The sequence below is a fragment of the Harmonia axyridis genome, chromosome 3 (genome assembly GCF_914767665.1).
Source record: "Harmonia axyridis chromosome 3, icHarAxyr1.1, whole genome shotgun sequence".
NCBI classification, from domain to species: Eukaryota; Metazoa; Arthropoda; class Insecta; order Coleoptera; family Coccinellidae; genus Harmonia; species Harmonia axyridis.
This window is the reverse complement of record NC_059503.1, coordinates 28,022,519-28,047,504: the sequence shown is the minus strand read 5'-3', so window position 1 is coordinate 28,047,504 and position 24,986 is coordinate 28,022,519. Positions and strand designations below refer to the sequence as shown.

Sequence of the window (24,986 nt, the reverse complement as noted above, 5' to 3'; positions counted from 1 at the left end):
GGTACGAACGAAAATGACAGATTTTTCAGATCATTTTAAGAAATAAAGTGCCATAACGTGGGTCCACAAACGATTTGTTCTCGAGGTATCTACATATGTTAAAGTTCAAGTTCTTTCATAGCTCCTTCCCTTAACGAGATATTCAACTTAAATTTGGCATAGATATTCCAATTTAGAGTTTTCATCATGTGATATGCTAGTTTCGAATGCAAATCTGCAAGGTGATATTTTTTCTGGAAGAGTGCCCGCTTCTTTCCACCAAAACTTTTTTGGTGATCCACTGGTGGTTTAGAAAAATGTAAACAGAAACTCTGGTCCAGTACTACACATTTTGGTTTCTTGTCGGTTCTTGCCAAACAATTCGTCAGTAATCCTCAAGAAAATTCAAATTATTATAAGATCCAGTGAGCTATGATGAATAAATAATTAATTATAAGTTTTGCTATGTATTTACCCAATCTGTAGAGAGTAGGAACTTTTGAATCGGTAATGAAAAATTAATTTTTGGTTCATATCTACTTCGTTATTAAACCTTTCTTTCTCACAATACAGATATGAGTAAACGTTGTCGTAAAAAAAATTTTTTTCGATTATCCCTTTCAAAAAAAAAAAAAATCTACGCCCTTGAATTGGTGTTCAAATTCAAAAATGTCGGTCCAGCCTTTGACTAGAACGAAAAGAGCCACGATGAACTTGAAAATTTTCGGAGTTGGCTAAATCCGACTAAAAACTTACCGAAGAAATTTTGTTTACATTATAATTTTTTGTTGATCGTATCATCAGAATCAGAGAATCGAAAGAATGAGCCTAATATTTCATGGGCAATAACACTCCATTCAATTTGTCCGGGCTCAATGAAGGCCTAACCAGAAAAACACATTATTTCTATTTCGAATTGACTCGGTCTTTACTTCATGAGAATAAATTTTAATCGAAATTAAATGACAGTTTTCCTTCATAGAATAACTCGGAAGCAGAATTTGAAATTTGATACATTCAATTACCAAAATAAATTACTTTTAGGTGAATCTACTTGAATGTCCTTTGAGTTGGGTCCACTATCTTTTATCTACTCTAAAGGATAGTTGATCAAACTCACAGGAAACAAAGAGTATTGGATTGTTATGTTCATTACCAGATTTCTTCAGACATCTCTGTGCGATAAATATCCTATGTTTGAAGAGTCGTTGATAAGTGATGCTCGGTTATGGTTATAATACCTACATAAAACGATTTATTGAAATAAATTGCACCAAAAATCGGAAGTCAAATTCAATTTGATAAATTTATTACGGTAGTTAAATAGTATACGAAACAAATGCCTTGGAGCAATACATCATGTAAAACTAACTAATCGGTCCAAAATCTTTAGGGATTCGTTGTATTTAGCTATAATATAATAATAAAGGTAATTCCTTCATTAATAGATATCATTCCTGAAATTGTCTAAAATCCAATAATAATATCGAACTTAAATTACTAATCCAATTATAATAGATAAAGAACTATAAAAAATGTTGGTGATGAATAAATTATTTGTTCAACCAGCAAAGGAACTTATATTCGATTTTCTTTTCCTTTTACGAATATGCTTCAATTAATGAAAATAATTGATCAATTTATTCATTTAATTTATAATTCAACAAATTATTTTAATTGAAGGCACATGCTATGATCTATATTTTTTTATTTTCATTGAATGATGTGCAAAGTAGGATTGTGAGTGTTAATTTAGAATTCACTAAATCAATTGAAATTTGAATAAGCCAAATTTTTTTAAATTCTTATCAAATAATTACCGAGGTCTTTTGAATGGGACTTATTTTTGTACCTATTGTTTATTTTGAACTAATATTTTATCGATAATCGTTTGGAACAATAAATATTTTCGATCGTGTAATTTCAATTAGCACTTCCTTATCATTAAAAGAAAAAAATGATAATAAAAGACATATATCTATAAAAATACATTTATTTGTCACCGTATTTATTCATAAAATATACAAAGTACAAAAATAATATATAGACTATATACAAATGCGCGTAGAAAAGCTTGAAGCCACTTCGCCTTCGTTTTAGCATACGGCGACCTTAGTCTTTGACTGAAGAGCTAAGGTGGCTTCACACCTCTCCCCGCGCACCAAAACCTTCCACCGAAAGGCAAAAGTGATCACCATAGAAGTGTATTTGGTCGCATCAAGTCAAGCGTTGACTTGAAGCCGTGTGACGTTTGGATCGTTGACTTAGTAGGGGCCAGATTTGCCTGGGGGTCCGTAGCTGGTGGATACACCGCTGCCTCCTCCAATTCCGCTACCTCCTCCAATACCGCCGAAATCACCACCGCCGATACCACCGCCAATACCACCGCCAATACCGCCTCCAATACCACCTCCAATTCCGCCGCCAATTCCACCTCCAATACCACCTCCAATGCCGCCTCCAATACCACCTCCAATACCGCCTCCAATACCTCCGGCTTCCTTCTACAAAAAAAAGGAAATTTTTAGAAGTTTGGCAACATTTTTCCGCGAAACCATAGAAGATGATGCGGAAGACGACGTTCCGAAAAGTGACAAGTAATTGAATGAGTTCCGAAACAAAAGAGCTAATTAGTCATTGTTTACTTTCATCCTTTCACGCGGAACAATATGCATCCCAGCTTCCACGGAAGATGAATGGAGATTCAACATCCGCGTAGTTACCTGTTCGGTAGTTAACGTCGAGATGAAAGTAATTACGTTTTTGTCCACGATTATTGCAAATAATTGAACTTTCTCCTGAAGAAGATCATGGGTGAAAACGAAGATGCTCGAAAGCTGTTTAGTTATTTTCCAGTGGACGGGGTGACGTCATCTTAGAATAAGGATTATTTTTTAATTACCTGGGTCTTGTATCTGATGAAGTAGACTTCTGGTTTGCTTGGTTGGGTTGGGGCTGGAGTTGGGATTTGGATTTCTGGGGCTTCTTCTGGTTTCTTGACCAAGACGTAGACGAGGGTCTTTTCTTCGTTCTGGGGTTGGACTGGGATGACTGGGGCAGTTGGTGCAGGAGCAGATGGGGCCTTGATGAAGATGATTTTGTAGTGTTTCTGGGCTTGTCCTACAACGATGGGTCTTTGTGGTCTGAACTCTTCAGGCTCTGGTGGGGGAACATGGACGTAGATGTGCTTCTGGACGGTGGTACCACCGCCGATGCCGCCTCCGAAACCGCCGCCGAATCCACCTCCGGCACCTGGAGAAAATCAGATTTAATTCGAACAAATTCTTTAAAATTAACTATTCACCCTCGAAGGGATGAATCACTTACCGCCTCCGAAACCGCCTCCGGCTCCACCACCGAATCCGCCTCCGGATCCACCACCGAATCCTCCTCCAATACCTATAATGAACCAAGATTTAATCCTAAATTCTTGAAAGTAATGTTTTTCGTTCTAAACTTTTTATCGAGAAAATACCGATGATTGATCAATTTAAAGGATGGCATAAAGTTACTGTCGAAATTCTCCATGCCGTAAATTGGCACAACTCTACTCTATACTCACGCGGCGTTTTAGCGTAATCACGTAAGCACCAGCCTACTCAAATTATTCCTCATCATCATTGCATCGAACAAATGCTTTGGTGATTGAATTTATTGATTGATGTAATTTATTCATTTAATAAAAAAATTCAATTAATTTAAATGGAAAGTGAATTTTGTGTTATTGATCAATTCCCGATACTTTTTTGACATAGTAGTAACTCTCAACTTACCGCCTCCGAAACCACCTCCGGAACCACCTCCAAATCCGCCTCCTATTCCTGAATAGAAAAAATGGGTTTAGATTATGACGTTTCGAAAAAAAAAATTGTTACTCACCAGAACTTCCTCCGTGGAAGCCGCCTCCTCCACTACCACCTCCAAAACCACCTCCAAAACCGCCACCTCCCCCTGAGGGTGCTCCATAGGAAGTTGATGGGGGACTGTAGCTATAGCCAGATGGAGGCTCAGCTGTGGCAATTGCCACCAAGGTGGTAAGGATCTAGAAAAGAGGAATTCCTCAAAATGTGCAAATTTAACTTAGGTTTGCCAATGGACAAACAGGAGTTTTGTTTGCATTCGATCGGGTGAATTTATAAGTTTTGTGATGTTAAATTTTGTAGCACAACTGTGAAAATTATGTTCGAAGTCATTTAATATTGCGTGCTAATCTGAATAAGTAAGATCCGCCATGTTCGAGATTAATATCTGCTCCAAAAACGATCAAAATACATCGTGAATAAATTAGAAACATTAATGAATTTCACTGCATCTTCCAGTGAAAGGAATTGACTCAACAGCTATCTCATGAATATTCGAAATGACCAAAGTTACGTCAGTGAGATCACCCACTCTTTTAGTCTTCGAATCTAGAAATTCTAGTCATGATTCACGAAGAAATTAAAGGAGAAAATACGTCCTTTTATCATGTCTAGCATATACAAGTTTAGCGTTTAAATTCGCGATACTTTTGAAGATTGCTTTCTCCTTGACTTTGCCGGTAACAGTGCATAAGCCACTGTCTAGGTCATTGAGATGAACCGTGGAGATATCAACAGAGCTTTATTTAGAGGTCAAAGTTTAATGATTCTTCACTTGAGAGAGTTAAACAAATAATTGTATCGAAAGTTTTTAATTAATATCTATAGAAATAATGCACCAGGTTATATTTAATTAAGGTTTCAGCATTAGAGCGATGGAAAGTGAAGTACTCAGATCAAGAGGAGCACTTACAAACCAAAGAAATCGTTTATTTATTCAAATTAGAGTGATATGATGAACACCAGATAGAACATAAAGACTGGTTTTACTTTTCGAGACAGATATAAAGGATAATGACCTCAGGATTAGAAATGTTTCTATTGAAGAATTTGGAAATGATAATGACAATGAACTGGCAATGTTCGAAAAGTTTTTATATTTTATCCGAGCAGAATTTTGGTTGTTTAAACTTTTACGAATCAAAATTTGGTGCAACAATAAATGGTCAATAAAATCATTATGAACCAAAATATGTTTTCATTTATTGAATTAGATGTCTCAAATACTCAGTGTAGAAATTTCAATGGTTAATAAAAAAAATTGAATAGAAAAAATGTTTGAAATAAACGAAATTTTCAATTTTGCAATAACTATTTGTCGGCATATACACAATTCGAATATCCTTCAATAGTGACATGTAATCTAAATGTCATAAAGAGTTGAAGTGACGAAATTATAGGTCAAAAATAATTGGTTGATTCCCGCAAGCCACATGTCCATCTTAGGATTACGAAAGAGCAATTATCAACTTTTTGTTTTTCGAAGTACAAAGTTTGCTCAACGAAATACCGAAAGGTGTCCTATTTAATGTAGAACAGGAAAAATATATCTAATGAAATTAACAGAGTAATGATTTCCCACGGTTTCTACAAGAGGCTATGGGAAAATAGATTATTGTTTCGCAATGAAATTTTGGATTAAAATTAATAGTTATCAAAAGAAAATTAAAATTGTGGATGATATGCCCAATGGTGATACTAATATTTAGTAATTTTTGAACAGTTTGAAATCAGAAATATTCAAACACTTATGAAATTAACAAAATTTTGAAAATAAGGGTTGATGGTAAAAAAAATAAATCGATAAAGTTCGTGAAATATCCAAAACTGTACTGCAATTATAAATAAAATATCAAGAACACAATATCTGATGAAGGATGATATTCGAAAAATGAAAAAAAATTGACCAATAAGCACCGAACTTCCAAATTTCAGAGTCGCTCACAAACACCACGGTCTTTTTGACCAACAAAACTACCCGAATAGAGTATGTAATTTTTTCAAATTTGTACATACCACTAAAGGTCTCATTGTTTAACTGGCACACTGCACAGAGGAAAATGATACTTTGGAGGAGTCCACTGTCCACTTAAATACTGATATCTCCCACTTTAACGTGAAGATTCACAATGTGACGACCGCTATGGCTTCATTTTACATTCACTTCTTCGCTGTACCAAAGTCCCACAAAAATCACTTTTACTGAACGATATTCGACTCTAGGTACATGGAGAGTTCACACAACGTTCTTTTACAAAGGTGCATGCGGATCCTTAAATCTCACGAAAAAAGTTTAACAAACTTTTTCTTTCATGTCGATGTTAACTTAAATTGAAGAAATTGGACAAAGTTTCCTTAAAGAAATAACTCAATTGACCTATTCAAAATAACTTTTTGATGATCAATTTTAACTAACTGTTTGAATATTAGAGACAAAAAACATCAATGCAACTTATTAGAGTACCTATATGGCCAATTTTCATTATTTCAACACTTCCCAAATAGTTTAAGATACTCCAATCCTTATATTATTTGTGAATTATGAGAGATTTTATTTTCAACTCCTATACGAAATAATTAGTCATATCAAATTTAATTAAACAAAATTAATTTACACAAATATTAATATTAATTCTGTTAAAGACAGAAACCATTGAATAAAAAGTCACTTGGCTGGATACTTAGGTCGATGGCCAATTGATTATATTATCAATGAAGTTAATTTCTGCTCTCTCGCTCTCTTGTAAGTCACATCAAATTTTATGGATTGATCTCAGGTTGTATTAATTACTTCACCATGTGAAAAGAGATATAAAAAGTATTCAGACATAAATCAGTCAGTTTCAATTTCCTTTAGGTATTTTACCTTACATATAATATCCCATAAAATTGCTTCTGAAAAATTTCTTTCACTTTATTTATTATCCATTTCCTTAGTAATAATTCTCGCGGTTTGAGATAGGTACTTAATATAGATTATTAATAGATGTCAATAACAACATGTTGTCGAGATTCGTATTTGTCAAGCAGAAAACTTCTATATGACAATGACAAAAACAAGAAAATCTGAAAAATAAATTAGAATTTTATTGACAAATTACAAGAGTTAGGAGTGCTCACTTATTCATGGGCCAATGTCATCCTTGGAAAACGCATAAATATATACAAGGTGATTCACCGCGAATATAATTTTGAGCTCAAAATTAGCGTGTTGGGGTTTGAGACAATGATCTTTCTTCCTAAAATATTTTCAGATCTCTACCTGTTATACCGAAAACAGGCTACTGCTTACTTTTTTCAAATGACACACCCAGTATATTATTGCATCATTAGATAGGTTTTTTTATGGCAATTTCAGCAATATGCCATAAATATGAACCTAACGGTTCATAATTTAGTGGGATTTTTTTGAAAAAAAATGATGACAACGAGGACTCACATCTTTTTGAATATTTCTACAAAAAGAGTTCTTTCGAAAAACCTACTTCATTTTCGATTCTGCAAAAACGAACTATGATGAGACTGTTTGCGTTTAGGACCAAAAATGTACAGGGTTTATCAGAAGGTTTATCAGAAGGTCTTGAAGTTGGACAACTCAAATTCATCAAAACTGAAGATTTTCTAATTAGAACCTATAGTTTTCATTATTTCAGTCAATTATACATATAAAAAGAGGGAGAGTTACTCAAAAATAACCTATAACTAAAAAGAATACTTCAAAACTTATCGAGGAAGAAGTTTAAATGAGAAAAATCCGTAATTTCTATTTGTGTGCAGTATGTCTGTAAATTCCGGAAAACACACAAAGTAGATAACTGAAATTCGATGTTTCGATAACTGAATTTGACACTTGATACATGAATTGAAATAAATTGTTCGTTGGGATTGTTGAGAAATCCATAAACCAATGAAATTTTCAATTACGAATAATTGATTGGAATTCATCGAAAACATCGAATTTTAGTTACTTCATGTGTTTTCCGGAAGTCACAGACTACTCCACACAATTATAAATTGCATTTTTTCCTTAGTTCAAGTTTTTTCTCGATAGCTTTTTCTCGATAAGTTTTCATTTTAGGAATTAGGTTTGCTTAAGTGCCCACCAATTTTTATACGTTGAATTGCCTGAAAGAATAAAAAATATCGGTTCTAATTTGAAAATGTTGTGTATTCGATGAATTTGAGTTGTCCAAGTTCACGATCTTTTCATAAGCACCCTGTACATTTTTGGTCCAAACCGCAAACAGTCTCATAATAGTACGAATTTGCAGAATCGAAAATGAAAAAGGTTTTTTCGAAAAAACTTTTCCTACAGAAATATTCGAAAAAATGTGTCCTCGTCGCCACCATTTTTTTCGTAAGAATCCTGTTAAATCATAAATAGTTGAGTTTAAATGCAAGGTATGGCATATTGCTGAGATTGCCATGATATCTAATGCTGCAATAATATACTGGGTGTGCCATTTTAAATAAGGAAGTAATAGTCCGTTTCCGGTTCAAGTGGAAGTTGTAGAGATCTGAAAATATTCAAGGTAGAAAGGTCATTGCCTCAAACTCCAACATGCAAATTTTCATCACAAAATCATGATAAGTTTTCCATAAACGTCTAATAGGCCATCGCGCTGAATCACACTGTATATTTGTCGAATATTAACTTCAGGTATTAAATCATTGTTTCAAATTTGCAAGATTTTTGAATACTAGTTCCCTGAGTATTTAGTCAGGATGTCTCTTATTTTCGAAATTTGAACAAATATCAAAATTCAAACCATTGATATCCATATCCATACTTAAATGCTTAGAAATATAACTAATACTGCTCATCCTAGAAATCTGAAATTTAGAGGAGATTTCAATTCTCGATAAAGTGAAAAAATTGATTTATGTTCCTGTACCTATGGGAGTTGAAAACTGAAAGTTTAAAGAGCAACTTTCAGAGTCCTTGCAACTTCGTTATACATGGCTAATAGTTATTCTCTTGCTGTTCTCCTCTAAATGACTGTAAATATTTACAGAGTTATTTCCTAAGAGGGATTTTCGTAGGTATCTGCTAATTTTATTGACGCAATAAAATTTAAAATCGGTAGCCGGTGTAGAAATAGAAAATAATGGGAAGATTACTTGCTGAATTGTTTCTGTGATTTACGATCTAACGCCTTGTCGAATAATAGATAGCGGCTTGGTACGCAAGTTTAACAATTTGAATATAAACTAGCTCATTTCGGTAGAAATTGAACATGTTACACTATTGCGATTAAGTGGCGAAATTTTTATGGGTATTTGGGGCATTTTTGATTAAGAGAAATCTTCAGTTTCAATACGTGCCTTCTCAAAGAATGTTAGTCATGTCATGAAATTCTGAAAATTTTGTAAAAAATCACTATTTCTACTGCTTTAATATACCTTAGCTCAATTCATTTGAAAAAACTTTTATTGAATTTGAAAGTGAAATTACAGGATCAGATAGTACTCGATAAGATCTTCAAAATGAAGTATCGCCTTACCTCTCATCCCTATTCAAAATCAAGGGGTTCTATTCACCCCCGTTAGGAAGATGTAAAGAGCGGAAAAGTTGTTGAGATTAACGGGTCCGAGCGATATTCCACATTTTCATTTCAAAGCTGGGTTCTCATTGGACCACACTGTGTTTGGTTTCCGTACATTTCGTTGAAGTAGCAATTGAAACCTTCATTGCTTTGGTGGAGGGGCTTTTTCCAAAACCCTGTTACTTTAATAACTCTACAACTCAAAATCAAAGTGAATTAAGCCGTAAAAACGTGGTTTTATCTTATAACCTTATTACCGATGATACGATCAGAAAAATACTGGTGCAAAACCGTTGATTTTACATGAGCGATATATGGCAAGTGGGGCAGTCCTTCTGAAACTGCTTTTCGACGAAAACAATACCACTGACTAGGGTTCAAAAAATGAAAAAAGCTCTTACCTTGGCTTGATGTGCTTTTGAGCGTTCTTTCATTTATTCGCCGTTAGATACTATAGAACTCAATCTAGGTAGGTATATAAGATTCAACTATTCCACCCAAAGAAAAATAGTTTCATATACCTATATAAAAATATATTTCATATGCCTTGATTCGTCATAAAACAGAAAAAAATTTTTCGTCATGAAACAAATAAAGTTTTTTCCACCTTTCAAATGAAAGAGGATCTAAATATCTAAACCATGAAACGAATAAGTTTTTCAAATAAAATTTTTTTCACTTTTTAAATGGAAACGGATCTAACTATCTAAACTAAACCATATATAGCGTTAGATTAGGCATGCATTGTGTGCGGGTGAGCAAATATCTTTCAAAGAAAAACTATGAAAATCATCAAAATTAAACAAACATCGTCAAAAGTCTTGGTTTCTCTAGGTTTCTCAAGAAATGATCAATCTATGTTTTGGAAAAATAAGATGAATATTTTTCTCTATTCCAACTACAATATATTTGATAGAAAATCTTTGTTTGTTACTCTTTGCTTTATGCAGATGAGACAAAATAGGAAAAATGAGAAAAAACTAAATTTATCGATTATTTATTTTTGATTAATTACATATAGTATTTCCACAACTGAATCCAAATTCAAAAGTCGTATTAACAGCTCTTCTTTTAATCAACTGACCAATATGCCTAGGCATCCCAAGAACCAAGTCATTAATGAAATTTTCAGGAATATCGTTCCATTCTTCCTGAAGGGCTAAACTCAATTCCTGAAAAGTTGAAGGTGGGCTTTGGCGATTGTATATTGCCCTGCCGAAGTAATCCCATACGTGCTTAATATGTATTCATGTCTGGTGAATTTGCTGGCCAGTTTATTCTCTGGATATTGTTCTCTTGAAGAATGTTCTGAACCCTTCATGTACGGTATGGTGGGGCTTTATCATCCTGATAAATGAAATTATCGTAGGTAATTGCACAAGTGCATCAAAATTACCGATAATTTTGCATGACAGCGTGTTGTCATAAAAACTGCATGAGTTCATTTTCATTTTTGGAGAAAGAGCCCGACACCGAAGGTGGAGGGCTCTTTCTCCAAAAATGAAAATGACCGAATGCAGTTCTTCAAAGAAAACACGCTGGAATGCGAAATTATCCGGTAATTTTGATGCACGAGTGTAATTCGGGGGAATATTTCCCGAATAAACTGTTACATTACCTGTCAAACTGATTTAGAATGGAATTGCCATAGATTCGAACTGTGTTAGATGCATAGAAACTAAGCATCTATGAACAGAACAATTATCGCAGTGCAGTTTCGCTTCCTACAATGCAATTATCGCTGTAATTTTCGATAATTGTTCTCCAGATACATAGAATTTTTGACAGGAGGGAAATATTCCCCAAAGTCGTTGAGCAGAGGAACAATGATTGGTTCAATGATGTTTTCTACGTAGATGACACCAGTAATTATTCGTTCAACCATAATAAGTCCAGGTGATAGCCGAGGTACTCATAGTCATAGAAGTCTTGTTGCTCTTAAATTTGAGGAATGCAACCGTCTCCTTATGGTACTGGTCAATCTATAGGTCCTCAAAATATGACCGTTCGATTCCTTCGAGTACAATTTGCGATATAATGGTCTACACACAAAAAATTGTCATGTTACATTCAACAAGATGAAAATTAATAGGGAGGGCCAAGACTTTTAATGATGTGTGCATTTGGAAGTAATTTCTATGAATTATTTTAACTACCAATAGTACCGAAGGTAAGGTGCTTCCATCATCAGTAGCCCCCATACTTACCATAATTCCAACAGTGAGGTGCAAATATGCATTTCCATAGAAAATTGTGGATTGCATCATTCACTCATCATGCATGTCCAAAAAAAAATTGTATTCATCAGTAAAGACATTGATGTTTCTTTCGAGGAACGAATTCAATCACTTGTGGTTTTCCTATTCAATATTTTGAATAAACCAATCAGGAGCTCTAGTCAACTTCGAATAATCCAAACTTGACACTTAAATCTGGTTGACATTCCAGTTTGGTTGTTTTCAGATGGTTGTATGGGGTGCGAAAAATATAATCCAGAATCCAGTCTTCATCTCCGATTTTTCATCGATCTTTTTTGTAAAATAGTCTAAAAAAATTTCACTATTTTGAATTTATCTCAAGTTTGTCCTTCATTTCTCAACTGAATCGAGTTGCTTCAAGAAAACACTCTTTCAGTCTTTCTTGTGGTGTTTCCAAGCAACTACGTTTCGTATGAATAAAATCGACAGACTCATCACGAAAATTCAATCACTTGTGATTTCACCTACAAATGACAAATTTATGTCATTCACTGGAATAATTTTACCTCTACTTTTAACGGGTACAAAAAGGAATCTTGCGTTCAGTATCTAATCAGATTTGATTGAATTGTCTATCAAATTTTAATTTGTTTTTCAACCCAGCAATTTAACTGAAAGAACATGCAGTGCCAGTTTTTTTTCGTTGAATTGTCTGGTCACAAAAGCGTCAAGTGTACTTCGTCAAAAAATTTGTATAATAATTCTAGTTTTTATTTTCGACATCAGTCTATACCTCAATTATTTTCCATGCACTCAAATTCCTCTAGCTTTTCAGACAAAAATACCATCCAGTCTGAACAAATTCATCCGTCTTGCTATCAAACCCATCAATAACCGTATAACTCTTTCACCGCGTCCACGTCCTCAACACCCATTGTGTTCGTTGATGACCATCGATCCAAGACCACACCACCATCAATCATCTTAATCGCACAGTAGTCTGTGAGCTCTACCAACGATGAAGGGGACCAGAATAAATTACGAAATTTGATTTTGGACCACTGCTTCCAGTAGAGAACAATACGAAGAAACATGTGGTGAAGGACCTCTAGCGTTGAAAGCGTTAATGTTTACTTTGATAAATTAAATTTACGAATGCTTTTCTTCAATTAGGTCCGTCAATGGCATCGTGATCAAAGTATGTGTTAGGTGAGTGTGAACTTTCTTTTTCGATCGTGAGGATAACAATGGGAAGCGTTGAGGATGGAATTTTCTTCATCAGTCTCGCCTTGGACTTCCTAGCTTGTTCTAACGTTAAAGTCTCCATACCACCTAATAATTTTTAATGTTTAATGTACTTTTTTCGAGTGGACAATTCCTAGAATAACCTGAGTGTTTTGAATATTCTCAGCTAATATTTTAGAATATGAAATGAAACTATGTAGAGTTGATTTAGACATCCCATTATCTAAATATAAATGTCCAGCTTGATTTAGACATCCATTAAATATAAATCTTCAGCTTTTCATTTAGAGTTAGCAAAAATCTAAAATATCCACGAAGAAAGCTTTCATTTCATAAATGAAAGTTGTATCAATACAATACGAACACAAGCTTTGAATAGATCCCCATTTTGATATCAAAATATGGGAAAGTGGTCTGAGACGGAATGTCAGGGTTTAACGATGTCTCAAGGAGACACCACGATCGTTTTGGTGAAACTGGCTTCCAGAAAGAGGTGTTTTCGTGCGTTCTCGCTTGCAGTATTGGCAACAATTCGTCTTGATATTGAATATATACAATGCTAGGAACAGAGATCCAATATCATTAGTAAAAAAAGATAGCATGATTTGTACAATTCCCTTTCCAAAATCACCTCAGCGCGAGGATTCGGTCTAGTTTATCTGAATTTTGATTTACAGAGGGTGAGAAAGAGAGATACATATACTATCCTCTTCTTTCTAATGGGATTTTGACTTTTAGTTTATGGGTAGAGGGTTAAACGTTAGTGACCTCTGTTTGACATTCTTTATGCATTTCTTCCCATTCTTCTAGATATTGCATCCCAAGATGCACTGACTTGCCAGTACTGTACTACAGGAATGCAATTTAGTATAACAGGCTAATTTAATTGTATTTTAAGAGCTAATCTCGATAATTTTAATAATATTGTATCTAATCTAATAGGTTAACCGTAGCAAGGCCCATTTTGTTTTTATTCGGTTGGCTCAATCCTGTTCAAAAGAATTGTATCCCCAATATCAAGTCTGTCATTATTGATGCCATGCAGAATGCATAGATTTGACCAAAAAAATATGCTAAAAAGAGATCACGTGATTAATGGACAACCCCTAAGTATAAAATTCTGACAAAACTGGTGTAAACTTTGTTTCCGCTATTTTGCAATAGATGGGTGTAGTCGAAGTAAATGGATCGTAGATGTCGTACATTAAACTGAGGTATTTGTTAACATAACGCTATCAAAATATTAGTCGATTTATGTATGTATCATATTCAATTATTCTCCATTAAATATGTTAGCATACAATCCAAATTCTCGTAATTTGCGGGCGGTTTCAATGTTCTGATTTAATATGAAGAAACCTGCGGCTGAGACTCATCGAATGATCTCAAATACCTATGGTGGGGCCGCTATTACTGAAAGAACGTGCCGAGAGTTGTTTAAAAGCTTCAAGAGCGGTGATTTTGACGTCGAAGACCAGCATGGTGGTGGAAGAGAGAAGGTTTTCGGAAATCCAGAATTGGGGGCATTACTTGATCAAAATTCATCCCAATTGCGGCAAATCATGGAGATTTTCCTACTATGCTTCCTCGTCGACGGCCAAACCGAATATTCACGGCTCCAAGGTCATTCTCAGTATTTGGTAGGACCAGCTCGGCGTAGTGTATTATGAGTTGTTGAAACCAACTGAAACAATCACAAATGATCGTTATAGAACAAATTAATGCGTTTGAGCCGAGCATTTGAAGATAAACGGCCGCAATGCTCGATCCCATGTTACGAAAGGGGTTAAGACATACTTGGAAACGTTGAAATGGGAAGTCCTACCCCATCCGCCGTATTCTCCAGACGTTGATCCCACGGACTATCACTTTATTCGATCAATGGCACACGGCATGGTTGACCAGCACACTTATGAAGACGTAAAAAATTGGATCGATTCGTGGATCGCTTCAAAAAATGACCAGTTTTTTCAACGCAGGATTCGTATGCTACCCGAAAGTTGGGAGAAAGTAGTGACCAGCGATGGACAATACTTTGATCATAAATATAGCCTCGAATTTCGGAAAAAACGGTAAAAGCAAAGTTCAATTTTTGGTATTGACAAATCCTACACGAATTGTTGTTTGTCTTAGAGAAAATAAAGTAAATAAATAAAAATAAATTGAATCAAGAGTTTCAGGTATCCTCATAAACGATTCAACTTAGAGGAATTTAGAGTCTTTTCACAGGTCGTCACACAGCGACCCTATATGGAAAAACATCGAAGAAATTGAACCAATTTCACGTCAGTCAAACCCAGATGCCAATACCGATAGAACCGCGTCGGATGCCGCCGATACCATCAGATCTGACGCCGCTAGACCAACGCTTTCTATAAATGATCTCACAACTTCAGACATATCTGGAGCGGTTTCGATAAACAACGATCGACAATAATGACTGAAAACGATATCGTCAAGTCTATTCCGCTCTTCTCGTTCCTATGGAAAGTATTGACAAAAATCATGAGCCAATGGTTTTCCACAAACATGTTGTATCTCTCTATTCTGAGAAAACGCATAGGCAGAAATGAGTCGCATATGGACCTGAAAATTGATGTAAGACAAATTGAGGAGATGAAATTCTTGAAATTTTTGGGTGTACATGTTGACGAGTGTATGAATTCTGTGATATACTTGATAAGATTTGGATTTAATCCGTTTTACTGCGACCTAATGGTCTATTGTTCTTCCCATCAGAGCTATTCTCTCCATAACGTGATCTACAGCTAGTCTTCCAGTTCCAGAGTTCTAATGAACTCCAATGTCTGGGATGGCTTCAAGGAGGCCAATACTTCATTTCTTCAAGTTTCTTGTCCAGATTTTGCGTTGGCTAGTGATGGCGAGGCATTTCTTCACCAGATGATCCGGAGTTTCTTCCTCCTCCTCACAGAATCTGCTAGACCTATTCTCATGAGGTGTTTCCTATGGCGACAATGCCCTGTGAGGAGTCTAGTGAGAAAGTGTAGTATATTTTAGCCAAGATCCAGATTCTTCTTGGATTTCGCATAGTCAAAGTTTCGAAGAAACTTTTTGGAAGGATCCAAACCAGCAAGATTCCGTCAGAGTGTTTCTCTTTCGGTATTTTCCTTCTCCTGAAACTCTTTCTTATTGGTACACTTGTCTATGCCACAGAAAGGTTGAGATACTTGATTAGAAGCGTTATGAATTTTCTTCATGAAAAACAGATAAGATAATTATGTTGTATCATGCCCAGAGGGAATCTCGGTTGACAAACAGTTTGGTTTTTGGGGCATCGACTTCCTAAATTTGGTGAGGTATTTGTTTTCCAAAAAAAGTAATTCATTGTTTTGCTGGAGTACCACAGACTAATTGTAAGAATTGTTTCGATAAGTATAAAATTCTGACATTACTATGTTTATACATTTTGAAGTTTGTATTTTATGCATTCAAATCTTGATAAATTCTTGACAAACAAGTTAATGGTTTTAAAACAAGACAGAATAGAAATCACCGAGGAAATCACCATGGGCCTTTTTTTAGGGGTAGAACACTTTTCAATTCACCTTCAATGGTTGGACGAAGAAAGTTCAATAAGTTGACACAATCAATTAAAATTTGTGAAAAAATTAATATTTTATTTTGTACAGGAGGCTGAAATATGTCTGTTTTATTTTTTATTCTTTCAGATTTGGCTTTATATTCAATTTTGAAATAAGTTTATTATTATTGATGTACACAAATTTTTATCCGTCTTAGAGGAAATAAAGTAAATTAATAAAATTGAAATAAATAATAATGGGTTTCAGGTAACATCATGAACGATTCAATTTACTTCTTCAAGAGGAATTTAGAGTTTTCTCACAGGGCGTCACACAGCGACCCTATATGGAAGAAAATCGAAGAAATTGAACCAATTTCACGTCAGTCAAACCCAGATGCCAATACCGATAGAACCGCGTGGGATGCCGCCGATACCATCAGATCTGACGCCGCTAGACCGACGCTTTCTATAAATGATCTCACAACTTCCGACATATCTGGAGCGGTTTCGATAAACAACGATCGACAATAATGACTGAAAACGATACAGTCAAGTCAATTTCGTTCTTCTCGTTCCTATGGAAAGCGTTCGAATGGCTGCAGTATCCGCGAAAAGAATTTTTGGGTGGGCCACGTTGTAACACTTACGGACGTCTCAGAAATTGATCCGGTTGAGATGAAGGTTTAATTAAGTAACAAAACTTGCACACATCGAAAATATCGGTTATGCACTTCCTTTCGGGGTGTAATTGGATTGGTGATGTTATGCAATTTCACCCGGAGGTCGTATTGATAATTTGGATTGAGATTAATTTGGTTGTTAATCTTTAGTATGTCAATCAATTTGTTTGTTCTATAGCTAATGTTTAAGTGCTGTTATAGCAACTCTTTTGAGTAGAGAAAGTATCTCTTTAACCGAAGGGTAGATAGTGTAACACAAAGTAACACTTTAACAGCAAGAGTAGATGAAATGTTTCAACTTTTTTTATTCATTGTCATACATCATTCTAAGTTTTTGGGGCATTCATAAAATTTTTGCTTCCAAAAATGCATCTTCTACTTCTGATGGCATTTTCTTCTTCTTGTGTTAATTCTTTTCCGCACATTTTATATTCGCTTCGTATACAGAATGTGAAATTTGTTTTACATTTTTTTGACAGAGTAATTAATATTCTTAGTAATTGAGCCGAAAATTACAATTTTCAGTAGTAATAAACCAAAAACATTGATAATTGTTCGAAAATAAATAAGTAACAGCTTTCGAAATCTTGTTGCTTGGAAACAAGTTGTTGCCTATGGGCAACAATTAAGCTTGAGAACATTTCGATAAACATTTGTGGTAAAACTTCACACGAAATATGTATTTTTCGATCTTTCGAATGACCTAATTTAAATTTACTTCGAAAAACACCAATTTCAATCGAATTTTCACCCCTAAATATTTTGTGAGAACTTTTCTTGGATGATTTTTCGAATGATTTGTTGGAATGCGTAATCAGAGAAATAAAAAAAACATTACAGACGAAGTGTTATATTATTATAATTAAAAATTTTTTTTATGTGTAGAGGAGACAGGAGAGGTTTGATACAATAAATTTGATTGTTAATAAAAAATATGTGTTTAACATTCATGAATCCATTTATGTCACAGTGAAATTTAAGGATTTCGCATTTAGCAATATTTAATAACTGAAAATGGAAATTTCAACCTTGATTATGATTTCTTGAAATTGTCGATGCAAAGTGTCTCAAACCTCCGTATTCATGGGAGGCTTGATACACTAAAAAGGAGGTTTGATACAATAAGAAATAAGGTACAAGTAATAATAAGAAATTAATATTTCATTATAATGACACTACCTAATTCCTACATAATTCGCAAGTAAACATTTTCATTAAACTACTGACACTTGCACATCCTGAATTGAACATTTATTTTCTGATAGAGATCCGGCTTGCATATACTGCAATTCATTATTTTCGGCGTTCGTCAGAAAAGGGATCTTTTCGAAATACTTTTTTTGTTTTTGAATTTCTTTTTGAGCCTTAAAAACTCTTGTTCGTGACGCGATCGTTGCTAAATTTCAACTAACACTACTTCCACACTCATTGAGGCACTGCACGCGATTACACTTTTTTTTAAGAACCGAGGCGGGAAATTTGAACGTGTATCAAACCTCCCTTGTATTAACCCTCCCCAGTCTCCCCTATTGAACGTTAAGAAACGAAGAATGTTTCAGTCATGAATTTGGGCTAGATTTTTCTTTTGAGAAAATAATTTCATGTTCAATTCTTGAATACCTCCTATAATTATAAAATTATTCTCCGGGATGGCCTATTAGACGTTTATGGAAAACTAATCATAATTTTGAGCTGAAAGCATATTGGGGTTTGAGACAATGATCTTTCTCCCTAAAATATTTTCAGATCTCTACAACTTCCGATTATACCGGAAACAGACTATTACTTCCTTATTTCAAATGGCACACCCAGTATATTATTGCATCATTAGATAGCTTTTTTGATGGCAATTTCGGGAATATGCCATACCTTGGGTAAAAATCCAACGGTTCATGAGTTATTGGGATTCTTATGAAAAAAAGGTGGCGATGAGCACTCACATTTTTTGAATATTACAGCAGAAAAAGCTTTTCTCGAAAAATATTTTTTCTTTTTCGATTCCGCAAATACAAGTTCTCCTCAGAACCGAACAATCGTTCTTTCTCAGGACCAACACCCTGAAGACAGCAGGCGAATGCTTGCCAAAACGTAGGAAACAACCAACCGCACAGTTGATGGAAACAGCCCCTTATCTTATCTTAGATGAGCTATAGGTGGCAACCAAGGTCAAAGATGCAGTCCTCCAGAAATAGTATACCGCCAGTGCCAAGGAGGCCAAATGAACTCAAACCGACACATAATTGTAACAGAACTATTTCCAAATAGTTTTTCGCTTGACCTTTCGTTGAAGTCTCCATGAAAGTATATCCTCTTTGGGTTACTCCCTTGATCCAATGTTGAAGTCTCCAAAAATATTATCTGATGAGTTACTCGCCTAACCTAACGTTGAAGTCTCCAAGCAAATATTTTCTTGTGAGTAAAGTACTCGCTTGTCCCAACGTATAATTATGTGTGATTCTGTTTGTTTCACATTATTTGATATCCTATTGGAACCGTCTAAAAAACTTCCGACATCCCGCTTCTCATCTGCCACATTCGAAACCAGATCGAATTAAGTATGTACTCCACGTGACCCATAATATATAACTATGCACTTCACTTTCCAATCGGATGCTCCCACAATTCAAACAGCAGAAACGTAGTTGGCTATGATCGTTTGATCGTCGATTGTATTCAAAAGCTGTTTTACGGGAATTTATTCATACGATTGCTCGGTGGTCGGAATAATTTCACGCTGATTAATATTTACTCCATTCAGCAGTTCGTGGTTTGGCATCTGTGTCATACTGGCGATGTACGCCGCTCCATATCGAGGGAAATTGGCGGAAATGAGATGTTCTCTAGCTGGGTATTTGAGGCATCGTTTCGAGGAGTATGGACAGCTTGCTGTCGGTTTTGTAATTCGAAATGTGTATTTGAATTTCATGGAGATGAGGAGGGACAGTTATACCTTGAAATAGAAAGAGGTAGTAAAAGTTGGAATATTTAAATATACAGGGTGATATTCCGGGATCCTATTGGACGTTTATCAAAAACCTATAATTCTTTGGTGCTGAAAATTTGCATGTTGTGGTTTGAGACAATGATCTTTCTCTATAAAATATTTTCAGATTTCTACAACTTCTACTTTCTTCAGGGCCGTGGCCCCAGGAGCTGCATACAGGACATTTTGCTGAGGCGCCAAATGGTAGGGGCGCAAAGTCAGTTAATAAAACAAGACTTTCCGCACCTTAAAGAACTACGTCGTCTCTTTACTATAGTCTTATGAATAGAGCGTCATAATTTTAAACAATAATAATAATAATAATATGATAATAAGAGAGTTTATTCATGAAAATACATTCAATAAACTCTATAATACTGTAGAGTTTTATAAAAATATAAACTGTGCACAGTAATGAACATAAAATCTACTCTTTATACATCGCAAAATATATTATCTTCTAATTAAGTGGAACAAACGTGTGCTTCATCACAGATAATGGTCGAAATCCTGTATTATATTTGTAGAAAATCCTGTAGTATATCTGTCGAAATCGTGATTTTTGTGTGTCATATTCTGTATTTCTCTTTGTCATATACGTGTGTACATTAATAGTTCTGATTTATTATTTTTTGTAATTTTGTTTTATCAAAGTCTATTATCCATTTTTTCAATTTTCTTTTAAATGATATTTTGTTCTTCACATTTTTTATTTCTTGTGGTACTCGGGGAAAAAGTCTCGGGGCTATGTAGGTGCAACATCTTTGGCCTATCCTCTTTACTGATCTTGGGCGTTCAAAGTTTTTTTAGGTAGTTCTTGTACGATATTGATGGTCTTTCGCTTTGACATTAATTTTTCGTTCGTAGATGTTCAGAACGATTTTCAGTGCATAAACCTGTCTTATATCGGGTACTTTGGCCAGTTCATAAAGTTCTTAACTGGGAAACGTAATTTTTTTCCGGTGTATTATTTTGAGGAAATACTTCTGTAGTACATCCAATCTTCTTTTGTGACAGTCCAGTACTCCACCCCAACCAATTACACCATAGGATAGCTGGGATTGCACGAGCGCCTTATATAATATGTTCAGATGTTGCAAACTATTTATGTTTTTCCTTAGATATTTGAACTTATATAAGATTCCGCGCATAATTTTAAACAATGCAGGACGTTTTTCGATGAAATCAGCAAAACGTCGTTTGATAAATTTGAAAAGGTGATTTTAAATTGGAAAATACGATTTCATATGAAATGCCTGAAAGAAATAACTGAGGCTCTCTCAGAAAAAATTCGTATAAATTAGGCAAAGCAGGGCGGCGAAATTTTATTTTGTCGGGGCGCTAAAATGTCTGACGGCGGCCCTGACTTTCTCATTTCAAATAGCACAGCCAGTATATAATTGCATCATTAGCTTATTTGATGGCAATTGCAGCAACATGCCATACCTTGGGTAAAAATTCAACGGTTTGAGTTGATGAAAGTATGAAGAAAGTATAGTGGCGACGAGGACTCACATTTTTTTCGAATGTTTCCGCAGAAAAAGTTTTTATTTTTTGATTCTGCCAATACGTAGTTTTATAAGACTGTTTGCTGTTCAGACCAAAAATGTACAGGGTGTTTGTGAGAAGATCATGAACTTGGAAAACTCAAGATCTTCAAATCAGAACCTATGATTTTTATTATTTCTGTCAATTCTACGTATAAAAAAAAGGTGAGACTACCTAAGCAAACCCTATACCTAAAATGAAACTTCAATAATTATCGAGAAAAAACTTGAACTAAGGAAAATCCGCAATATCCAACTAAGGACTAAGGAACCACGGTGAATCACCCTGTATATCGTTCTACAAGTTACTTTATGTTAAGATAAGTAAGTTATCATAAATTGTATGTGATCCATACGAATAAAACGTTAGTCCCTAAATTTGACCCGCAAGCATTATACGCTTCTTAGCAGATATAATTGTAATTATAGAGTCTGTGGAAAATTGAGTCAATTAACTAATAGGTATTCTACCCATAATATCAATGAGTGAAAAATTTGGAGATCGGGGTCGCTATATTATCAAACTGAGTTTATTTTTGAGCGCATGCTCTCTGAAATGATCATTATTATTATTAAAATTTTGGGTCAGACGGCGAATGAAATAATTCAAAATAAATCTGGTAAAGAAAGACCTAGAAACTTGAAATTTTCGCATCATCAGAACCATAAGTTGAAATTTTGTGGTGCATACCTATAATGTGAAATAATAACTCGAAGATTTATACCGAATTTCAGGAGGATCATACCAACATATATCCTCATTTGGATAAACTAACCGACACAAATGATATTATAGTAAATCACATCTCATGTAGGTAGATACCTACAGGCTGTTAGATAAAATGTGCAACAACTCTTCAGGGAGTGGTCCTGCTAGAAAAAATAATGAGAGTTTGCTATATAAGTTTTTTCGAAAATGCTTCCTATTCCGATATACGGGGTGTTAAAATTTTTCTCAAAAACTGGTTTTTTATTCATTGATCTGAAACCGGTTGGGATATACACATAATATTTGGTGGTTACCGCGAATTTATTGACATGCAATATTTGGCACGCATTCGGGTGGTCTCTTTTTTTTAGAAAAAATGGGATGCCACTGAGATATATGAAGTTAAGAGTTATTTATGCAACAAGTGCAAAAAGTGAATGTTTATTGCACTCGACGTAACAACACGTAACTATTAATTGCAATTGCACGAGTTGCATACAACATTTTTTCTACGTTCATGCAAAAAGCAAAAAATGATTTATTGAGGTGCGGCACTAGGTGTAGGAAAATGAAAAGCGCAACTTTAATACTTTATTATAATATCGATTTGCATTGAAACAAGAACTAATACGTTACGAACAATTTGACTCAAACTTTATTTTTACCCTCAATGTTGAAAGTGAATGAACAATTGGTGCAATTTTCAATATGAATATTTCGTAGTGAAGTACTTTTTAAATCCACTTCTTGATTTGTTACTGCTGTAAACGTACTAGTACTTGGTAACTGTACACCGTTATTTCCTTCAGGCTGAAATATTTGTTTGTCATGATGACAGCACGTTGAAGTAGAATGACAGATGAGTGCAATAAAAACTTTATTGCACTAGTGCAATAAAGAACTTCTTTTTCCACTAATATATAGTTCAATAAAGTTTTGCTTTTTGCATGAATGTAGAAAAAAGTCATTTTTGAATTCCTCGTTCAATTGGTGATAAAAAACCCTCAACCTTTTTTTCGTATGTAATACTGCTTTCATGCAATCAAATCAAACATCTCAACGCGTATTTTTCATTTCTCTTATACATTTTTTTCATTAGATAATTCCAGGCAATTCAAAAATAATAATTATCCTGAATGCTCAAATTCAGTAACGAGGTATTTTTTTCGTCCAGTATTCCATATCTTATTCTAGAATATTTCAGGAGTTATTTTGCTCTATTCATCGATAATAAATTGAAAAAATGTCATGAATTATGGATGTTGATATTTGGAGAAATGAAAAATGTCATTCAGATTGAGAAAAATTCAAAATACCCTCATTCGATAACACATTTTCAACAATCCTATTCAACTTGTTGATCTCAGTTTCAATATTGAACAATTTATTACTTTCATGGAGCCATAATTGAACGTGTTTTCATTTTATGTTCAATATCCTATAATATTCCAGCCAATAGATCTTCCCGCGCGGAAGTTTCTACAGTTTCGTATGTTTACGCGACCAATTTCTCTGTTAGTTTTCTCAATTCCTCACATTCTTTTGGGTGCATCAAATTGGATACCTTCTCCAAATCGTTATGGAATGATTGCATGTTTACTTGTTGGTACATCTTATAATTTAAGGAGGCGTCTTTCATCATCTCATCCATCTTGAGAGTATAGAGAAACTCATTCCAATCTCAAAATATAGTCACAGTTCAAATATAAGAAATGAAAATTATGAGATGTTATCTATCGTGAAGATTTAATTATCCAATCTTAAGAGTTCATTGAATCTAGACGAAACTCTACTGTTTGGTTTGGTAGGATCTTCAAGAATGAACGTAAGTACTCAAGGAGCATAACGACCGTCCAAATCGAGGTACATTCTGAGGCTGAAACGCTGGAAATATCACACAGAGATATATTATACTGCTCCCTATCCAAATGATGAAAAAATTATCTAAATATAAAGTCAATACCAATCTGCAGTGTTGGTGATCACAACCATAGATAATTCGAGAAAAATATTCGAAAAGAATTACCCAATATTTCCGTAATTACAAATCTTATCGTGTTAAGATTTTGCATGTATACAGAGTAAGTAAGTAAGTAATCTTTATTAATCCTTTAGATTGAGAACATTCAATATAGGACAAGTCATTGAACAATTATATTATAGGTGGTACACAATTAATTAAATTCACTATCATTCAAGAAATCATTAACATGATAATAACATTTATCGAGTAACATATTTCTCACGCTTTTTTTGAATGCAGAAATATTTTTCAGTTCTCCAATGGAGTTTGGTAGCTTATTGTATAGTAATATACCGAAGTAAGCTGGATTCTGTTCACAAATACTGAGATTATGCCTAGGTATACAAAATTTCTCACAATGCCGTGTGTAATACTTATGATAATCGCTATTCCTCTGAAATTTATCCAAATTAGATTTAACAAATACAAGAGTTTCTAAAATATAAATACAGGGTACTGTAAGCAATCTATACTCAATAAATATGTTCCTACATGGAGTATATCTTTGAACACCTGCTATTATGCGTACAGCTCGCTTTTGAAGTTTAAACACTCTTAAACTAAGAGAGGAACATCCCCAGAAAATGATACCATATTTTATTCTGGAATAAAAATGAGAACAATAATAGGTCATTAATACATTCGCATTAGTTAATTCCCTTAATCTATACA

At 34.5% G+C, this 24,986-nt stretch overlaps 1 protein-coding gene across 3 annotated transcripts; it reads right to left on the bottom strand.

Moving 5' to 3' along the window:
- Nucleotides 1-1,956: 1,956 nt before the first annotated feature.
- LOC123676366 (glycine-rich cell wall structural protein) lies at nucleotides 1,957-5,994 on the bottom strand. Of its 3 annotated transcripts, none has more exons than XM_045612233.1 (6): nucleotides 5,856-5,994; nucleotides 3,859-4,021; nucleotides 3,753-3,800; nucleotides 3,307-3,378; nucleotides 2,882-3,231; nucleotides 1,957-2,483 (listed from the first exon to the last, which is right to left on the bottom strand). In XM_045612233.1, exons 1-6 carry the CDS (start codon nucleotides 5,868-5,870, stop codon nucleotides 2,244-2,246), a joined length of 888 nt encoding a protein of 295 aa, XP_045468189.1. In that variant the 5' UTR covers nucleotides 5,871-5,994; the 3' UTR covers nucleotides 1,957-2,243. The 3 variants fall into 3 exon arrangements, with proteins under 3 accessions (XP_045468189.1, XP_045468190.1, XP_045468191.1); XM_045612234.1 differs by having other exon boundaries at nucleotides 3,765-3,800; XM_045612235.1 differs by lacking the exon at nucleotides 3,307-3,378.
- Nucleotides 5,995-24,986: the final 18,992 nt, after the last annotated feature.